Genomic DNA, 17,913 nt, shown 5'->3' on the forward strand with positions numbered 1-17,913 from the left:
GGTATTTTTGGGGTATTTTTTGGGATTTTCGGGCTCTCCCAGCCCCTCACCGGCGGGCTCGGTGCTGACGGCGGCGCTGGGCGCGCTGGGCTCGCCCCTCCCGTAGCCGTTGACCGCCAGGACCCGGAACCGGTACCGCCCGTACGGGACAGCGCCAGGCGGGCCCGGGGCCGCGCCCCCGGCACCGTCAGCACCTCCTCGAAACGGCCCGGGGAGAAAATGGCCTCCTCCTGCTCCACCACGAACTCTGCGGGGAGAAAGGGGTTAAAAACTGACCCAAAATAGCCCAAAATATCCCTAAATATCCCAAATATCCGCAAATGGCCTCCTCCTGCTCCACCACGAACTCTGCGGGGAGAAAGGGGTTAAAAACTGCCCTAAAATATCCCAAAATATCCCTAAATATCCCAAATATCCGCAAATGGCCTCCTCCTGCTCCACCACGAACTCTGCGGGGAGAAAGGGGTTAAAAACCATCCCAAAATAGCCCAAAATATCCCAAATATCCCCAAAATGCCCTCCTCCTGCTCCACCACGAACTCTGCGGGGAGAAAGGGGTTAAAAAACTGACCCAAAATAGCCCAAAATAGCCCAAAATATCCTAAATATCCCCAAATGGCCTCCTCCTGCTCCACCACGAACTCTGCGGGGAGAAAGGGGTTAAAAACATCCCAAAATAGCCCAAAATATCCCAAATATCCGCAAATCCCCTCCTCCTGCTCCACCACGAACCCTGCGGGGAGAAATGGGTTAAAAACTGCCCTAAAATATCCCAAAATAGCCCCAAAATGGCCTCCTCCTGCTCCACCACGAACTCTGCGGGGAGGAAAGGGTTAAAAGGGACCCCAAATTCCCCAAATTCCCATCCCAGACCCCCCAAATTCCCCAAATTCCATCCTAGACCCCCCAGGACCTCCCAAATTCCATTTCCCATCCCTGACCCCCCCAAAATTCCACAAATTCCCACTCCAAACCCCCTCAGGACCCCCCAGACCCCCCCAAATTCCATCCTAGACCCTCCAGGACCTCCCAAAATTCCCCAAATTCCCATCCCAGACCCCCCGAAATTCCCCAAATTCCCACTGCAGACCCCCCCAAGGACCCCCCAAATTCCATCCTAGACCCTCCAGGACCTCCCAGATTCCCCCATTTCCCATCCCTGACCCCCCCAAAATTCCCCAAATTCCATCCTAGACCCCACCAGGACCCCCTGAAATTCCCCAAATTCCCACTGCAGACCCCCCCAGAACCCCCCAAACCCCCCCAGGACCCCCCAAATTCCCCAAATTCCATCCTAGACCCCCCAGGACCCCCCGAAATTCCCCAAATTCCCACTGCAGACCCCCCCAAAGCCCCCCAGGACCCCCAAATTCCATCCTAGACCCGCCCCAAATTCCTACCCCAGACCCCCCTAAATCCCTCCCAAACCCCTCCAGGACCCCCTAAATTCCATTCTAGACCCCCCCAGGACCCCCCGAAATTCCCCAAATTCCCACTCCAGACCCCCCCAAGGACCCCCCAACCCCCCCCAGGACCCCGAAATTCCATCCTAGACCCTCCAGGACCCCCCAAAATTCCCCAAATTCCCACTCCAGACCCCCCCAGGACCCCCAAACCCCCCCAGGGACCCCCAAATTCCATCCTAGACCCCCCCAGGACCCCCTGAAATTCCCCAGATTCCCACTCCAGACCCCCTCAGGACCCCCCAAACCCCTCCAGAACCCCCCAAATTCCATCCTAGACCCCACCAGGATCCCCTGAAATTCCCCAGATTCCCACTCCAGATCCCCCCCAGAACCCCCCAAACCCCCCAGGACCCCCCAAATTCCATCCTAGACCCCCCCAAATTCCCCAAATTCCATCCTAGACCCCACCAGGACCCCCCAAAATTCCCCAAATTCCCACTGCAGACCCCACCAGGACCCCCTGAAATTCCCCAAATTCCATCCTAGACCCCCCAGGACCCCCTGAAATTCCCCAAATTCCCACTCTAGACCCCCCGTGCCCCCCAGATCCCCCCGTGCCCCCTCACTCTCCACGGGGCTGTTGTGCTCCTCGCCCGGGGTCCAGCTCAGCTGCACCTGGCGCTCGCTCTGCTCCTGCACCTGCAGGTCCCGCACGGGGCCCGGCCGGCCTGGGGGAATGAGGGGGAAAAGGGGGAAAATGAGGGGGAAAAGGGGGGGAAATGGGGGGAGAAAATGGGGGGAAATGGGGGGAGAAAATGGGGGGAAATTGGGGGGAAAATGGGGGGGAAGTGGGAAAAAAATGGGGGGAAATTGGGGAAAAGTGGGGGAAATGATGGGGGAGAATAGGGGGAAAATGATGGGGGAAATGGGGGGGAAATGGGGAAAATGATGAGGGAAAATTGAGGGGAGAAATGGGGGGAGAAAATGGGGGAAAGTGGGGAAAAAATGGGGGAAAATGGCAGGGGGAAGTGAGGGAAAATTGGGGTAAAAGTGAGGGAAAATGATGGGGAAAAAGTGGGGGAAAATGGGGGGGAAATAGGGGAAAAAGTGAGGGAAAATGGCGAAAATGATGGGGGAAAAAGTGGGGGAAATGATGGGGAAAATGAGGGGGAAAAGGGGGGGAAATGGGGGGAGAAAATGGGGGAAAATTGGGGGGAAAATGGGGGGGAAAGTGGGAAAAAAATGGGGGGGAATTGGGGAAAAAGTGGGGGAAATGATGGGGGAAAAGTGAGGGAAATGGGGAAAATGATGGGGGAAAATGGGGGGGGAATAGGGGAAAAAGTGAGGGAAAATGGGGAAAATGATGGGGGAAAATAGGGGGGGGAATGGGAAAAAGTGGGGGAAAATAGAGAATTAATGGGGAATTATTGGGGGGTTAACAGGGAATTAATGGGGAAAATAATAGGGGGATAATGGGGAATTAATGGGGAAATAATGGGGAATTAATGGGGAAAAATGGGAAAAAATATGGTGAAAAATAGGGAAAATTGATGGGGGAAAATGGGGAAAATTGGGGGGAAATGGAGAATTAATGGGGAATTATTGGGGGGTTAACGGGGAAGATAATAGGGGAATAATGGGGAAATAATTGGGAGTTAATGGGGAATTAATGGAGTGATAATGGGGAATTAGTGGGGAAATAATTGGGAGTTAATGGGGTGATAATGGGGAATTAATGGGGAAAATGGGGAATTAATGGGAAATGAATGAGGAATTAATGGGGATTAAAGGGACAAATGGGGAAAAATTGGGGGAATAATGGGGAAAATAATGGAGAATTAATGGGGCATTAATAGGGGAATAACAGAGGAAAGAGTGGGGAGAAAATGGGGAATTCATGGGGAAATAATAGGGGGGAAAAAATGGGGATAATATTGGGAAAACCAGGGAAAAATGATCAGGAAAATGGGGGAAAAATGGAAATAATGGGCAAAAATGGGGAATTAATGGGGGAAAGAGTGGTCCCCTCCCCTCTTTTTCATGCTCCCTCCCCATTTTGGGGTCCCCTGTCAGTTTTTGGGGTCTCACCCACGACCCTGAGCTCGGCCTCGGCCTCGGCCGCGTCCAGGCGGGTCCAGGCTCGGCAGCGGAACCGGCCCTGGTCCGGGTAATCGACCCCGGCCACCGTCAGCGAGTCCCCGGCCACCGAGAACCTGGGGGACAGGGGGCGTCAGGGACCCCCAAAAAAACACCCCTGAACCCCCAAAAACCCCAAAAAAACCCCAAAAACCCTGCCTGAACCCCCCAAAACCCCCAAAAACCCTGCCTGAACCCCCAAAAAACCCCAAAAACCCTGCCTGAACCCCCAAACCCTGCCTGATCCGGGTAATCGACCCCGGCCACCGAGAACCTGGGGGACAGGGGGCGTCAGGGACCCCCAAAAAAACACCCCTGAACCCCCAAAAACCCCAAAAAACCCCCAAAAACCCTGCCTGAACCCCCCAAAACCCCCAAAAACCCTGCCTGAACCCCCAAAAAACCCCAAAAACCCTGCCTGAACCCCCCAAAACCCCCAAAAACCCTGCCTGAACCCCCAAACCCTGCCTGATCCGGGTAATCGACCCCGGCCACCGAGAACCTGGGGGACAGGGGGCGTCAGGGACCCCCAAAAACACCCCTGAACCCCCCAAAACCCCAAAAAACCCTGCCTGAACCCCCAAAAACCCCCCAAAACCCTGCCTGAACCCCCAAATCCTGCCTGAGACACCCCCAAAACCCTGCCTGAACCCCCAAAAACCCCCAAAACCCTGCCTGAACCCCCAAATCCTGCCTGAGACCCCACCCAAAACCCCTCAGATCCTGTTTGGGATCCCCCGAAATCCCAAATCCTGTCTGGGGTCCCCAAATCCACCAAATCCTTCCTGGGACACCCCCAAACCCCCCCAAACCCAGCCTGGGACCCCCAAACCCTCCCCACATCGCTCCCAAATCCATCCTGGGACCCCCAGAGCCCCTCCAGGACCCCCCAAACTGCCCCAATTCTGCCCCCAGCCCCTCATTGTCACTGTCAGGGCTCTTCAGCACGGGGCTCCCATCCCACAGCCAGAGGAAACCCCCCCTCAAATCCCCCCCAAATCCATCCCAGGACCCCCAAACCCATCCTGGGACCCCCCCAAACCCATCCTGGGACCCCCAGAGCCCCCCCAAATCCTCCCCAAACCCATCCTGGGACCCCCAGAGCTCCCCCAAATCCATCCTGGGACCCCCAAATCCTCCCCAAACCCATCCTGGGACCCCCAGAGCTCGCCCAAATCCATCCTGGGACCCCCAAATCCTCCCCAAACCCATCCTGGGACCCCCAGAGCTCCCCCAAATCCTCCCCAAATCCATCCTGGGACCCCCAAACCCTCCCCAAACCCATCCTGGGACCCCCAAACCCTCCCCAAATCCATCCTGGGACCCCCAAACCCTCCCCAAATCCATCCTGGGACCCCCAAATCCCCCCCAAACCCATCCTGGGACCCCCAAATCCTCCCCAAACCCATCCTGGGACCCCCAAATCCCCCCCAAATCCATCCTGGGACCCCCAAATCCCCCCCAAACCCATCCTGGGACCCCCAAACCCTCCCCAAACCCATCCTGGGACCCCCAGAGCTCCCCCAAACCCATCCTGGGACCCCCAAATCCTCCCCAAACCCATCCTGGGACCGCCCAAACCCATCCTGGGACCCCCAGAGCCCCCCCAGCTCCCCCCCAGCCCCTCACTTGTCGCTGTCAGCGCTCTCCAGCACGGGGCTCCCATCCCACAGCCAGAGGAGACCCCCCCCCAAACCCTCCCCAAACCCATCCTGGGACCCCCAAACCCTCCCCAAACCCATCCTGGGACCCCCAGAGCTCGCCCAAATCCCCCCCCAAACCCATCCTGGGACCCCCAAACCCTCCCCAAACCCATCCTGGGACCCCCAAACCCTCCCCAAACCCATCCTGGGACCCCCAGAGCTCGCCCAAATCCCCCCCCAAACCCATCCTGGGACCCCCAAACCCTCCCCAAACCCATCCTGGGACCCCCAGAGCCCCCCCAGCTCCCCCCCAGCCCCTCACTTGTCGCTGTCGGCGCTCTCCAGCACGGGGCTGCCGTTCCTGAGCCAGAGGAGCCCGCGGGGCTCCAGGCCGGGGTCCCAGGTGGCCCCGCAGGTGAACGTCACCGTCTCGCCCTTCTTGGCTGTGACGCTCTGGGGGGGCACCTCGATCCGGGTGGCAGCTGGGGAGGGGGGGACAGCGTGAGTTGGGGGGCTGGGGGCGTTTGGGGGCTCCCAGGATGGGTTTGGGGGGTCCCAGGATGGGTTTGGGGGGGATTTGGGGGTCCCAGGATGGGTTTGGGGAGGATTTGGGGGGCCCAGGATGGGTTTGGGGAGGGTTTGGGGGGTCCCAGGATGGGTTTGGGGAGGATTTGGGGGTCCCAGGATGGATTTGGGGAGGATTTGGGGGTCCCAGGATGGGTTTGGGGAGGATTTGGGGATCCTGGGGGTCTCAGGGGTTTCCCAGGGGTCTCAGGGGTTTCCCGGGGGGGATCCCGGGCGATCCCAGGGGTCTCAGGGGATCCCGGGGGTTTCCCGGGGGGGTTTCCCAGGAGTTTCCCAGGGGTTTCCCAGGAGTTTCCCGGGGGGGTTTCCCAGGAGTTTCCCAGGAGTTTCCCAGGAGTTTCCCGGGAGGTTCCCAGGAGTTTCCCAGGAGTTTCCTGGGAGTTTCCCGGGAGTTTCCCGGGAGTTTCCCAGGAGTTTCCCGGGAGTTTCCCGGGAGTTTCCCAGGAGTTTCCCGGGAGTTTCCCGGGGGTTTCCCGGCGATTTCCCAGGGGTTTCCTGGGGGTTTCCCAGGAGTTTCCCGGGGGTTTCCCGGGGGTTTCCCAGGGGGGTTTCCCAGGAGTTTCCCGAGAGTTTCCCGGGGATTTCCCAGGAGTTTCCCGGGAGTTTCCCAGGAGTTTCCCGGGAGTTTCCCAGGAGTTTCCCGGGGGAGTTTCCCAGGAGTTTCCCGGGAGTTTCCCAGGAGTTTCCCAGGAGTTTCCCAGGAGTTTCCCAGGAGTTTCCCGGGGGGGTTTCCCAGGGGGGTTTCCCAGGGGGGTTTCCCAGGAGTTTCCCGAGAGTTTCCCGGGGATTTCCCAGGAGTTTCCCAGGAGTTTCCCAGGAGTTTCCCAGGAGTTTCCCAGGGGTTTCCCGGGGGTTTCCCGGGGGTTTCCCGGGCGTCCCCGGGGCTCCCTCACCCCGCACGTCCAGGCGGGCGCTGACGCTGGCGTTGCTGTGCCCGTTGCGGGCGCGGCAGGTGAAAAGCCCGGAGTCGGCGCGCGCCGCGGGGCCCAGGCGCAGGGAGCCGTTGGTGAAGGCGAAGGCGCGATCGTCCTGCAGGGCCGGCTCCAGCGCCGGGCTCAGCCTGCGGGGAACCGGGGCACGTGCGGGGGGTCCTCAGCAGCTTTAGGGGGGCCTGAGCAGGTTTGGGGGGTGCTGAGCAGATTTTGGGGGGTCCCGAGTAGGTTTGGGGGGTCCGGAGCAGATTCTGGGGGGTCCTGAGCAGGTTTTGGGAGAGATTTGGGGGGTCCTGAGCAGGTTTGGGGGGTCCTGAGCAGGATTTGGGGGGTGCTGAGCAAATTCTGGGGGGTCCTGAGCAGGTTTTGGGGGGTCCTGAGCAGATTCTGGGGGGTCCTGAGCAGATTCTGGGGGGATTTGGGGGCTCCGGAGCAGATTCTGGGGGGTCCTGAGCAAGTTTTGGGAGAGATTTGGGGGGTCCTGCCTGAGCAGGTTTTGGGGGGTCCTGAGCAAATTCTGGGGGGTCCTGAGCAGGTTTTGGGGGGTCCTGAGCAGGATTTGGGGGCTCCGGAGCAGATTCTGGGGGGATTTGGGGGCTCCGGAGCAGATTCTGGGGGGTCCCGAGTAGGTTTGGGGGGTCCGGAGCAGATTCTGGGGGGTCCCGAGCAGGTTTTGGGAGAGATTTGGGGGGTCCTGAGCAGGTTTTGGGGGGTCCGGAGCAGATTCTGGGGGGTCCGGAGCAGATTTTGGGGGTTCTCAGCAGGTTTTGGGGGGTGCTGAGCAGATCTGGAGGGGGTTGAGGGGTCCTGAGCAGATTCTGGGGGGTCCTGAGCAGGTTTTGGGGGGTCCTGAGTAGGTTTGGGGGGTTCTGAGCAAATTCTGGGGGGTGCTGAGCAGATTCTGGGGGGATTTGGGGGGTCCCGAGCAGATTCTGGGGGGGTCCCGAGTAGGTTTGGGGGGTCCGGAGCAGATACTGGGGGGTCCTGAGCAGGTTTTGGAGGAGGCTTGTGTGGTGCTGAGCAGATTTTGGGAGGTTTTGGGGGGACATGGAGCAGATTCCGGGGTATTTTGGGGGGACATTGAGCAGAATTTTGGGAGGACATTGAGCAGAATTTTGGGAGGACATTGAGCAGATTCCGGGGTATTTTGGGGGGACATTGAGCAGATTCCGGGGTATTTTGGGAGGACATTGAGCAGAATTTGGGAGGACATTGAGCAGAATTTTGGGGGGACATTGAGCAGATTCCGGGGTATTTTGGGGGGACATTGAGCAGATTCCGGGGTATTTTGGGAGGACATTGAGCAGAATTTTGGGAGGACATTGAGCAGATTTCGGGGTATTTTGGGAGGACATTGAGCAGAATTTTGGGGGGACATTGAGCAGATTTCGGGGGTATTTTGGGAGGACATTGAGCAGATTCCGGGGTATTTTGGGAGGACATTGAGCAGAATTTGGGGTATTTTGGGGGGACATTGAGCAGAATTTTGGGGGGACATGGAGCAGATTCCGGGGTATTTTGGGAGGACATTGAGCAGATTCCGGGGTATTTTGGGAGGACATTGAGCAGAATTTTGGGAGGACATTGAGCAGATTTCGGGGTATTTTGGGAGGACATTGAGCAGAATTTTGGGGGGATATGGAGCAGATTTCGGGGTATTTTGGGAGGACATTGAGCAGAATTTGGGAGGACATTGAGCAGAATTTTGGGGGGACATGGAGCAGATTCCGGGGTGTTTTGGGGGGCTATCGAGCAGCCCTGGGCTGTTTTGGGTCTGGGGTCTCTCACCACTCCACGGTGGGCGCGGGGGCCCCGAAGGCCCGGCAGTGCAGGAACGCTGTCTGGTTCTCCACCACGGTGTAGAGCTCCAGCTCCGGCGTCAGGATCTGCACCGGCAGCTCTGGGAGGGGTTTGGGGGCGTCAGGGAACCCCAGGATCCCAAAATCCACCCCGAGGGGGCTCCAAGGGGGAATGGAGCAGAGCTGAGGGGGTGTAGGGGGGTTTGGGGGGACATTGAGCAGATTTTGGGGGGATATTGAGCAGATTTTGGGGGGTTTTTGGGGGCACATTGAGCAGATTTTGGGGGGACATTGAGCAGATTTTGGGGGGTTTTGGGGGGATATTGAACAGATTTTGGGGGGACATTGAGCAGATTTTGGGGGGTTTTGGGGGGACATTGAGCAGAATTTGGGGGGACATTGAGCAGATTTTGGGGGGTTTGGGGGGATATTGAGCAGATTTTGGGGTGTTTTGGGGGCACATTGAGCAGATTTTGGGGGGACATTGAGCAGATTTTGGGGGGGACATTGAGCAGATTTTGGGGGGTTTTTGGGGGGACATTGAGCAGAATTTGGGGGGACATTGAGCAGATTTTGGGGGGTTTTGGGGGGACATTGAGCAGAATTTGGGGGGACATTGAGCAGATTTTGGGGGTTTTTGGGGGGACATTGAGCAGATTTTGGGGGGTTTCTGGGGGATATTGAGGAGATTTTGGGGGGACATTGAGCAGATTTTGGGGCGTTTTGGGGGGACATTGAGCAGATTTTGGGGGGTTTTGGGGTGGGGATATCGAGAAGGTTTTTCGGGTGTTTTGGGGCGTTTTGGGGGGACATTGAGCAGATCTTGGGAGGGTCCTGGAGGGGTTTAGGGGGTTTGTGGTTTTTGGGGCGTTTTGGGGCGTTTTGGGGGTGACTCACCCATGACGTAGACGAAGGCGTTGGCCAGGAGCCGCCCGTGGCTGTTGCTGGCCTCGCACTGAGCCACCATGGAGTCGTTGGGCTCCAGGCGGGACAGGATCAGAGCCCCGTCCCGGAGGGAGCGGCGCCCCGAGTCCGGCAGCTCTGGGGACATTGGGGACATCATTGGGGACATCACTGGGGACACCAAAACCATCCCAGGGGACACCAAACCAACCCAGGGGACACCAAACCAACCCTGGGGACAGGATCAGAGCCCCGTCCCGGAGGGAGCGGTGCCCTGAGTCTGGCAGCTCTGGGGACATCACTGGGGACATTGGGGACACCATTGGGGACATCACTGGGGACACCAAACCAACCCAGGGGACACCAAACCAACCCAGGGGACACCAAAACCAACCCTGGGGACAGGATCAGAGCCCCGTCCCGGAGAGAGCGGTGCCCTGAGTCCGGCAGCTCTGGGGACATTGGGGACATCATTGGGGACATCAAAAACCAACCCAGGGGACACCAAAACCAACCCTGGGGACAGGATCAGAGCCCTGTCCCGGAGAGAGCAGTGCCCTGAGTCTGGCAGCTCTGGGGACATCACTGGGGACATTGGGGACATAAAAACCATCCCAGGGGACACCGAAACCCAGGGGACTGGAGTGAGTGGGGCCCCGAGTCCGGCAGGTCTGGGGACATCACTGGGGACATCATGGGGGACATCAAAAACCAACCCAGGGGACACCAAAACCAAACCTGGGACAGGACCAGAGCCCCGTCCCGGAGGGAGCGGCGCCCTGAGTCTGGCAGCTCTGGGGACATTGGGGACACCATTGGGGACATTGGGGACACCATTGGGGACACCAAAACCATGGCAGGGGACACCAAAACCAACCCTGGGACAGGACCAGAGCCCTGTCCCGGAGAGAGCGGCGCCCCAAGTCTGGGAGCTCTGGGGACATTGGGGACATCATTGGGGACATCAAACCAACCCAGGGGACACCAAAACCCAGGGGACTGGAGAGAGCGGCGCCCCGAGTCCGGCAGCTCTGGGGACATCATTGGGGACATCACTGGGGACATTGGGGACATCAAAAACCAACCCAGGGGACAGGATCAGAGCCCCGAGTCTGGCAGCTCTGGGGACATCACTGGGGACATTGGGGACATCACTGGGGACACCAAACCCACCCAGGGGACACCAAACCCCCTGGGACAGCACCAGGGCTGTGTCTGGCACCTCTTCAGGGACATTTCAGGACATTGGGGACATCAGGGGACACCAAACCCCCCCCCCCTCCACCTCCCCATCCCCAGGAACCCCCCCAACCCCTCAGGGACACCCAGGGGACCCCAAAACCCCCCAAAGGACCCCCCACAATCCCCTCCCCCGTCCATTAAAGACTCCCAAAACCCCTCAAATCCCCTCCCCGAGACCCCCAAAACCTCCCCAAAACCCCCAAATCCCCCCCAAACCCCCCAGCCCCCCTCCCCAGCCCCCCAAATCCCCCCCAAACTCCCCCAAATCCCCTCCCCAGCCCCCCAAACCCCCCCAGACCCCCTCCCCAGCCCCCCTTTGCCCCCTACCCTCGATGGGGACCCCGTTGAGGCTCCAGCTGACGCGGGGCCGGGGTTTGCCGCCCACCTGGCAGTCCAGGCGCGCCGTCTCCCCCGGGCCGAACACCCCGCTCTGGGGCCGGCGCAGCCAGTACGGGGCAGCTGGGGACACTGGGTGAGACTGGGACCGACTGGGACCCTCCCAGTACAGCCCAGTACAGCCCAGTGCCCATCCCAGTACAGCCCAGTGCCCATCCCAGTACAGCCCAGTGCCCATCCCAGTACAGCCCAGTACAGCCCAGCCCCACTCTGGGGCCGGCGCAGCCAGTACGGGGCAGCTGGGGACACTGGGTGAGACTGGGGCCCTCCCAGTACATCCCAGTCCCTCCCAGTCCGTTCCAGTGCCCCCAGTATCCTGCATGGTGACCCTGTGGCTCCCAGCCCCTCCCAGCCCCTCCCAGTCCCTCCCAGTCCCTCCCAGTCCCTCCCAGTCCATCCCCGTCCCTCCCAGTCCATCCCAGTATATCCCAGTTTGTCCCAGTACCCTGCACAGTGACCCTGTGGCTCCTCCTGGCCCTGTCTAGCCCCCAGTCCCTCCCAGTCCCTCCCAGTATATCCCAGTCCCTCCCAGTCCCTCCCAATCCGTCCCAGTCCCTCCCAGTCCCTCCCAATCCGTCCCAGTCCGTCCCAGTCCCTCACAGTCCCTCACAGTCCCTCCCAGTATATCCCAGTATATCCCAGTCCCTCCCAGTACCCTGCACGGTGACCCTGTGGCTCCCAGCCCATCCCAGTATATCCCAGTATATCCCAGTCCCTCCCAGTATATCCCAGTCCCTCCCAGTACCGTGCACGGTGACCCGGTGGCTCCTCCTGGCCGTGCCCAGCCCATCCCAGCCCATCCCAGTCCCTCCCAGTATATCCCAGTTTCCCCAGTACCCTGCACGGTGACCCGGTGGCTCCCAGCCCATCCCAGTATATCCCAGTCCCTCCCAGTACCCTGCACGGTGACCCTGTGGCTCCCAGCCCATCCCAGCCCATCCCAGTCCCTCCCAGTATATCCCAGTATATCCCAGTATATCCCAGTCCCTCCCAGTACCCTGCACGGTGACCCTGTGGCTCCTCCTGGCTGTCCCCAGCCCATCCCAGTCCCTCCCAGTATATCCCAGTATATCCCAATATATCCCAGTCCCTTCCAGTACCCTGCATGGTGACCCGGTGGCTCCCAGCCCATCCCAGTATATCCCAGTATATCCCAGTTTCCCCAGTACCCTGCACGGTGACCCGGTGGCTCCCAGCCCATCCCAGTTTGTCCCAGTTTGTCCCAGTTTCCCCAGTACCCTGCACGGTGACCCGGTGGCTCCTCCTGGCCGTGCCCAGCCCGTTGGTGGCCCCGCACTCGTAGTCGCCATCGTCGGCCTCGCTGACGTTGAGCAGCCTCAGGGTGTGGTTGAAATTGTCCAGCACGGCCCGGCCCGGCGGCAGCGGCGCGTTCAGCCGGCGCCACCACACCCAGGGCGTGGGGCTGCAACAGAACCGGGATAAACCGGGATTGAACCGGGATTGAACCGGGATTGAACCGGGTTTAAACCGGGATTGAACCTGGGATGATCCCTGAGACCCCTGGGATAACCCCCGGGTACACCCAGGGCGTGGGGCTGCAACAGAACCGGGGATAAACCGGGCTTAAACCGGGATTGAACCGGGATTGAACCGGGTTTAAACCGGGATTGAACCGGGATTGAACCGGGTTTAAACCGGGATTGAACCGGGATTGAACCGGGATTGAACCGGGATTGAACCGGGATTGAACCTGGGATGATCCCTGAGACCCCCGGGTACACCCAGGGCGTGGGGCTGCAACAGAACCGGGACAAAACCGGGCTTAAACCGGGCTTAAACCGGGCTTAAACTGGGATTAAACCAGGGTTAAACTGGGATTAAACCGGGGTTAAACTGGGATTAAACCAGGGTTAAACTGGGATTAAACCAGGGTTAAACCGGGGTTAAACCAGGGTTAAACTGGGATTACACCGGGGTTAAACTGGGGTTAAACTGGGGTTAAACCGGGGTTAAACTGGGATTACACCGGGGTTAAACCAGGACAGAGCCGGGATAGAACCAGAACAGACCCAGGATAACCCCTTAGACCCCCAGGATACCCCTCAAGACCCTCCTGGACCCCCCAGACCTTCTGGACCCCCCCAGGACCCCTCAGATCACACCCAAGACCCCTCTGGATCCCCTCAGAACCCCCCCAGGACACCCCAGAACCTCCCAGGACCCCTCCAAGACCCCTCTTGATCCCCCCAGGACCCCCCTCAAGACCCTCCTGAATCCCTCAGGACCCCTCCAGACCCCTCAGCCCCCCCCAGGCCCCCCTAAGACCCCTCTGGATGCCCCCAAGACCCCTCTGGATCCCCCCAGGACCCTCCTGGATCCCTCAGGACCCCTCCAAGACCCCTCTGGATCCCCTCAGACCCCCCTCAAAACTCCCCAAGATCCCCCCAGGACCCCCCAGAACCCCCCTCAAGATGCCCCCAGGACCCCTCAAGACCCCCTCAAAACTCCCCAAGATCCCCTCAAAACCCCTTCAAGACCCCCCCCCCAAGATCCCTCAAGACCCTCCTGGATCTCTCAGGATCCCCTCAGACCCCCCTCAAAACCCCCCAGGACCCCCTCAAGACCCCCCCCAAGACCCCCTCAAAACCCCTCAGGACCCCCTCAAAACCCCCCAAGATCCCCCCCAGGACCTCCTCAAAACCCCCCAAGACCCCCTCAAAACCCCTCAGACCCCCCTCAAAACCCCCCAGGACCCCCTCAAAACCCCCCAAGAGCCCCCCAGGACCCCTCAAGACCCTCCTGGATCCCTCAGGACCCCTCTGGATCCCCTCAGACCCCCCTCAAAACCCCCCAAGATCCCTCAAGACCCCCCAAGAGCCCCCCCAGGACCCCCTCAAAACCCCCCAAGATCCCCTCAAAACCCCCCAGGACCCCCTCAAAACCCCTCAGACCCCCCTCAAAACCCCCCAAGATCCCCTCAAAACCCCCCAGGACCCCCCCAAGCCCCTCCCGGCCCCCTGGGCCCCCCCCCAGCGCCCCCTCCCCACTCACAGCCCCTCGGCGATGCACTCCAGCACCAGGGTCTCCCCCCTCAGGGCCACGTGCGTGGGTTGGGGGTCCCTGGGGACCACCAGGCGGGGAGGCCTCGACCTCACCGAGTTACCTGGGGGGGGGAATGAGGGGTTAGAGACCCCCACAGAGCCCCCCCAAATTCCTGGGGACCCCCTCCCCCACCCCAAAACCTCCCAAAAACTCCCTCAGATTCAGGAGGATCCCCCCCCCACCCCAAATTTCTGAGGATCTTCCCAAAATCCACCCCCCAAAATTGAGGGTCTGGGGTCCCCTGAACAAGGATTTGGGGTTCAGGGATCGCCTAGAGGGGGTTTGGGGCTCCTGAAGGGAGATTTGGGGTCCCCTAAATGAGGATTTGGGGTTTGGGGGTCACTAAAGGGAGATTTGGGGTCCCCTAGAGGGGAATTTGGGGTTTTGGGGTCCCCTGAAGGAGGATTTGGGATGCAGGGATCCCCCTAAATGAGGATTTGGGGTTTTGGGGTCACTAAAGAGGAATTCGGGGTCCCCTAGAGGGGAATTTGGGGTCCCCTGAAGGGGAATTTGGGGTTTTGGGGTCCCCTAAATGAGGATTTGGGATGCAGGGATCCCCCTAAACGAGGATTTCGGATTTTGGGGTCCCTAAAGGGGAATTTGGGGTTCAGGGCTCCCCTGAAGGAGGATTTGGGGTTCAGGGATCGCCTAGAGAGGGATTCGGGGTCCCTGAGGGGGGGTTTGGGGTCCTCCACAGGATGCTTTTGGGTTTTGGGGTCCCCTGAAGGAGGATTTGGGATTTTGGGGTCCCCTAAATGAGGATTTGGGGTTCAGGGATCCCCCTAAATGAGCATTTGGGGTTTTGGGGTCACTAAAGGGGAATTTAGAGTCCCCTGAAGGGGGATTTGGGGTTCAAGGATCCCCTCAAGGTGGATTTGGGGATTTGGGGTCCTCCAGAGGGGGATTTGGGGTTTTGTGATCCCCTGAAGGGGAATTTGGGGTTTTTGGGGTGCCCTAAAGGCTTATTTGGGGTTTGGGGGGTCCCCTAAACCAGGTTTTGGGGTTTTGGGGTCACTAAAGGGGGATTTGGGATCCTCTGAAGGGGGATTTGGGGTTCAGGGATCCCCTAAACGAGCCTTTGGGGTTTTGGGGTCCCATAAATGAGAATTTGGGGTCCCCTAAACGAGGCTTTGGGGTTTTGGGGTCCCCTGAAGGAGGTTTTGGGTTTTTGGGGACCCCATAAATGAGAATTTGGGGTTCTGGGGTCCCGTAAATGAGGATTTGGGGTTTTGGGGTGCCCTGAAGGAGGCTCTGGGTTTTTGGGGTCCCCTGAAGGAGGCTCTGGGGTTTTGGGGTCCCCTGAAGGAGGTTTTGGGGTTTTGGGGTCCCCTGAAGGAGGCTCTGGGTTTTTGGGGTGGCCTGAAGGAAGATTTGGGTTTTTGGGGTGGCTCTGGGGTTTTGGGGTGCCCTGAAGGAAGATTTGGGGTTTTGGGGTCCCCTGAAGGAGGCTCTGGGGTTTTGGGGTGGCTCTGGGGTTTTGGGGTGCCCTGAAGGAAGATTTGGGGTTTTGGGGTCCCCTGAAGGAGGCTCTGGGGTTTTTGGGGTCCCCTGAAGGAGGCTCTGGGGTTTTGGGGTGCCCTGAAGGAGGCTCTGGGGTTTTGGGGTGGCTCTGGGGTTTTGGGGTGCCCTGAAGGTGGCTCTGGGGTTTTGGGGTGCGGCTCACTGGGGGTGACGCGCAGGTCCAGCGGCTCCTTCTGGATGATGGTGCGGGGGCCCAGGTAATGGGCGTGGCAGATGTAATCGGGGTGGCTGTCCCCGACCTGGGCGTTGGCAAAGTACAGGAACCCGTCCTGGCCCATGCTCACCCGGGCGTCCTGGGCGATGTGCATGATCCCTGGGGGACAAAAACCCCAAAAGTGACCCCAAATCTGACCCCAAAACTGACCCTAAACCTGACCCCAAAACTGACCCCAAAACTGACCCCAAAACTGTCATAAACCTGCCCCCAAAACTGACCCCAAAACTGACCCCAAAACTGCCTTAAAACTGACCCTAAAACTGTCCTAAACCTGCCCCCAAAACTGCCCCCAAACCTGACCCCAAAGCACCAAAACTGACCCCAAAACTGACCCTAAAACTGCCCCCAAAACTGATCCTAAACCGATCCTGGGACACCAAACCTGTCCTGGGATCAGACCCCAAAACTGACCCCAAACCTGACCCAGGACCCCAAACCTGACCCCAAAACTGACCCCAAAGCACCAAACCTGACCCCAAAACTGACCCCAAACCTGACCCTAAAACTGACCCCAAACCTGACCCCAAAACTGACCCCAAAGCACCAGACCTGACCCTAAAACTGACCCCAAAACTGACCCCAAAACTGACCCCAAACCTGACCCAGGACCCCAAACCTGACCCCAAAACTGACCCCAAAGCACCAAACCTGACCCCAAAACTGACCCCAAAACTGACCCCAAAGCACCAAACCTGACCCTAAAACTGCCCCAAAACTGATCCTAAACCTCAGCCTGAACCTGCCCCAAACCTGCCCCCAAACCTGATCCCAAACCGAGCCCGGGGTCAGGGGGTCCCCAAAACGTGACCGAGGTTCAGGGGGGATTATGGGGGGGCCACGGGGTCCAGGGGGGAATTTTGGGGGTGTCAGGGGAGGATTTGGGGTTTTGGGGAGGATTTTGAGGTCCGGGAAGGATTTTGGGGTTTTGGGGAGGGATTTTGAGGGATCAGGGCAGGATTTGGGGGTGTCATGAGGGATTATGGGGGGGTCCAGGGAGGATTTTGGGGTTTTGGGGGTCCAGGGGAGAATTTTTGGGTTTCAGGGCAGGATTTGGGGTTCAGGGAGGAGTTTGGGGGAAGGAATTTTGGGGTTCAGGGAGGAGTTTGGGGTTTTGGGGTGGATTTTGGGGAAGTTCAGGGGAAGATTTGGGGGGGCTCCAAGGGGGTTTATAGGGGTTCAGGGCAGGATTTGGGGGTGTCAGGTGAGATTATGGGGGGTCCGGGGAGGATTTTGGGGGAGGATTTTGGGGTGCACAGCGGGGATTTTGGGGGTTCAGGGGAGGATTTGGGGGATTTGGGGGTTCAGGGCAGGATTTGGGGGTGCACAGTTGGATTTTGGGGTGCAGGACAATCCCCCAGCCCCATTGCTCACGGCTGTTGAGCCAGTAGATCCGGGGGGGGCACGGTGGGGATTTCGGGGTGCACAGTGGGATTTGGGGGTTCAGGGCAGGATTCTGGGGTGCACAGCGGGGATTTTGGGGTGCAGGACAATCCCCCAGCCCCATTGCTCACGGCTGTTGAGCCAGTAGATCCGGGGGGCCACGGCGGGGATTTTGGGGTTCAGGGCAGGATTTTGGGGTTCAGGGCAGGATTTTGGGGTTCAGGGCAGGGTTTTGGGGTGCACAGTTGGATTTTGGGGTGCAGGACAATCCCCCCCAGCCCCATTGCTCACGGCTGTTGAGCCAGTAGATCCGGGGGGGCATGGTGGGGATTTCGGGGTGCGCAGTGGGATTTTGGGGTTCAGGGCAGGATTTTGGGGTTCAGGGCAGGGTTTTGGGGTTCAGGGCAGGATTTTGGGGTGCAGGACAATCCCCCCCATCCCCATTTTGCTCACGGCTGTTGAGCCAGTAGATCCGGGGGGGCATGGTGGGGATTTCGGGGTGCGCAGTGGGATTTTGGGGTTCAGGGCAGGATTTTGGGGTTCAGGGCAGGGTTTTGGGGTTCAGGGCAGGATTTTGGGGTGCAGGACAATCCCCCCCATCCCCATTTTGCTCACGGCTGTTGAGCCAGTAGATCCGGGGGGGCATGGTGGGGATTTCGGGGTGCGCAGTGGGATTTTGGGGTTCAGGGC

At 59.4% G+C, this 17,913-nt stretch overlaps 1 protein-coding gene across 1 annotated transcript in view; it reads right to left on the minus strand.

The window, feature by feature from the left end:
- Nucleotides 1-17,913, minus strand: part of L1CAM (L1 cell adhesion molecule) — a 30,662-nt gene that overhangs the window by 1,446 nt on the left and 11,303 nt on the right. Inside the window, exons 7-17 of the mRNA XM_066570235.1 lie at nucleotides 15,769-15,939; nucleotides 14,055-14,166; nucleotides 12,281-12,465; nucleotides 10,974-11,105; nucleotides 9,399-9,542; nucleotides 8,491-8,602; nucleotides 6,664-6,830; nucleotides 5,508-5,667; nucleotides 3,495-3,619; nucleotides 2,033-2,134; nucleotides 51-247 (exon numbers count right to left, since the gene is read on the minus strand). Coding sequence (XP_066426332.1) covers nucleotides 51-247; nucleotides 2,033-2,134; nucleotides 3,495-3,619; nucleotides 5,508-5,667; nucleotides 6,664-6,830; nucleotides 8,491-8,602; nucleotides 9,399-9,542; nucleotides 10,974-11,105; nucleotides 12,281-12,465; nucleotides 14,055-14,166; nucleotides 15,769-15,939 — 1,607 coding nt within the window. The remainder of the gene's footprint in view (nucleotides 1-50; nucleotides 248-2,032; nucleotides 2,135-3,494; nucleotides 3,620-5,507; nucleotides 5,668-6,663; nucleotides 6,831-8,490; nucleotides 8,603-9,398; nucleotides 9,543-10,973; nucleotides 11,106-12,280; nucleotides 12,466-14,054; nucleotides 14,167-15,768; nucleotides 15,940-17,913) is intronic.

This window comes from Molothrus aeneus, unplaced genomic scaffold, assembly GCF_037042795.1.
Source record: "Molothrus aeneus isolate 106 unplaced genomic scaffold, BPBGC_Maene_1.0 scaffold_30, whole genome shotgun sequence".
NCBI classification, from domain to species: Eukaryota; Metazoa; Chordata; class Aves; order Passeriformes; family Icteridae; genus Molothrus; species Molothrus aeneus.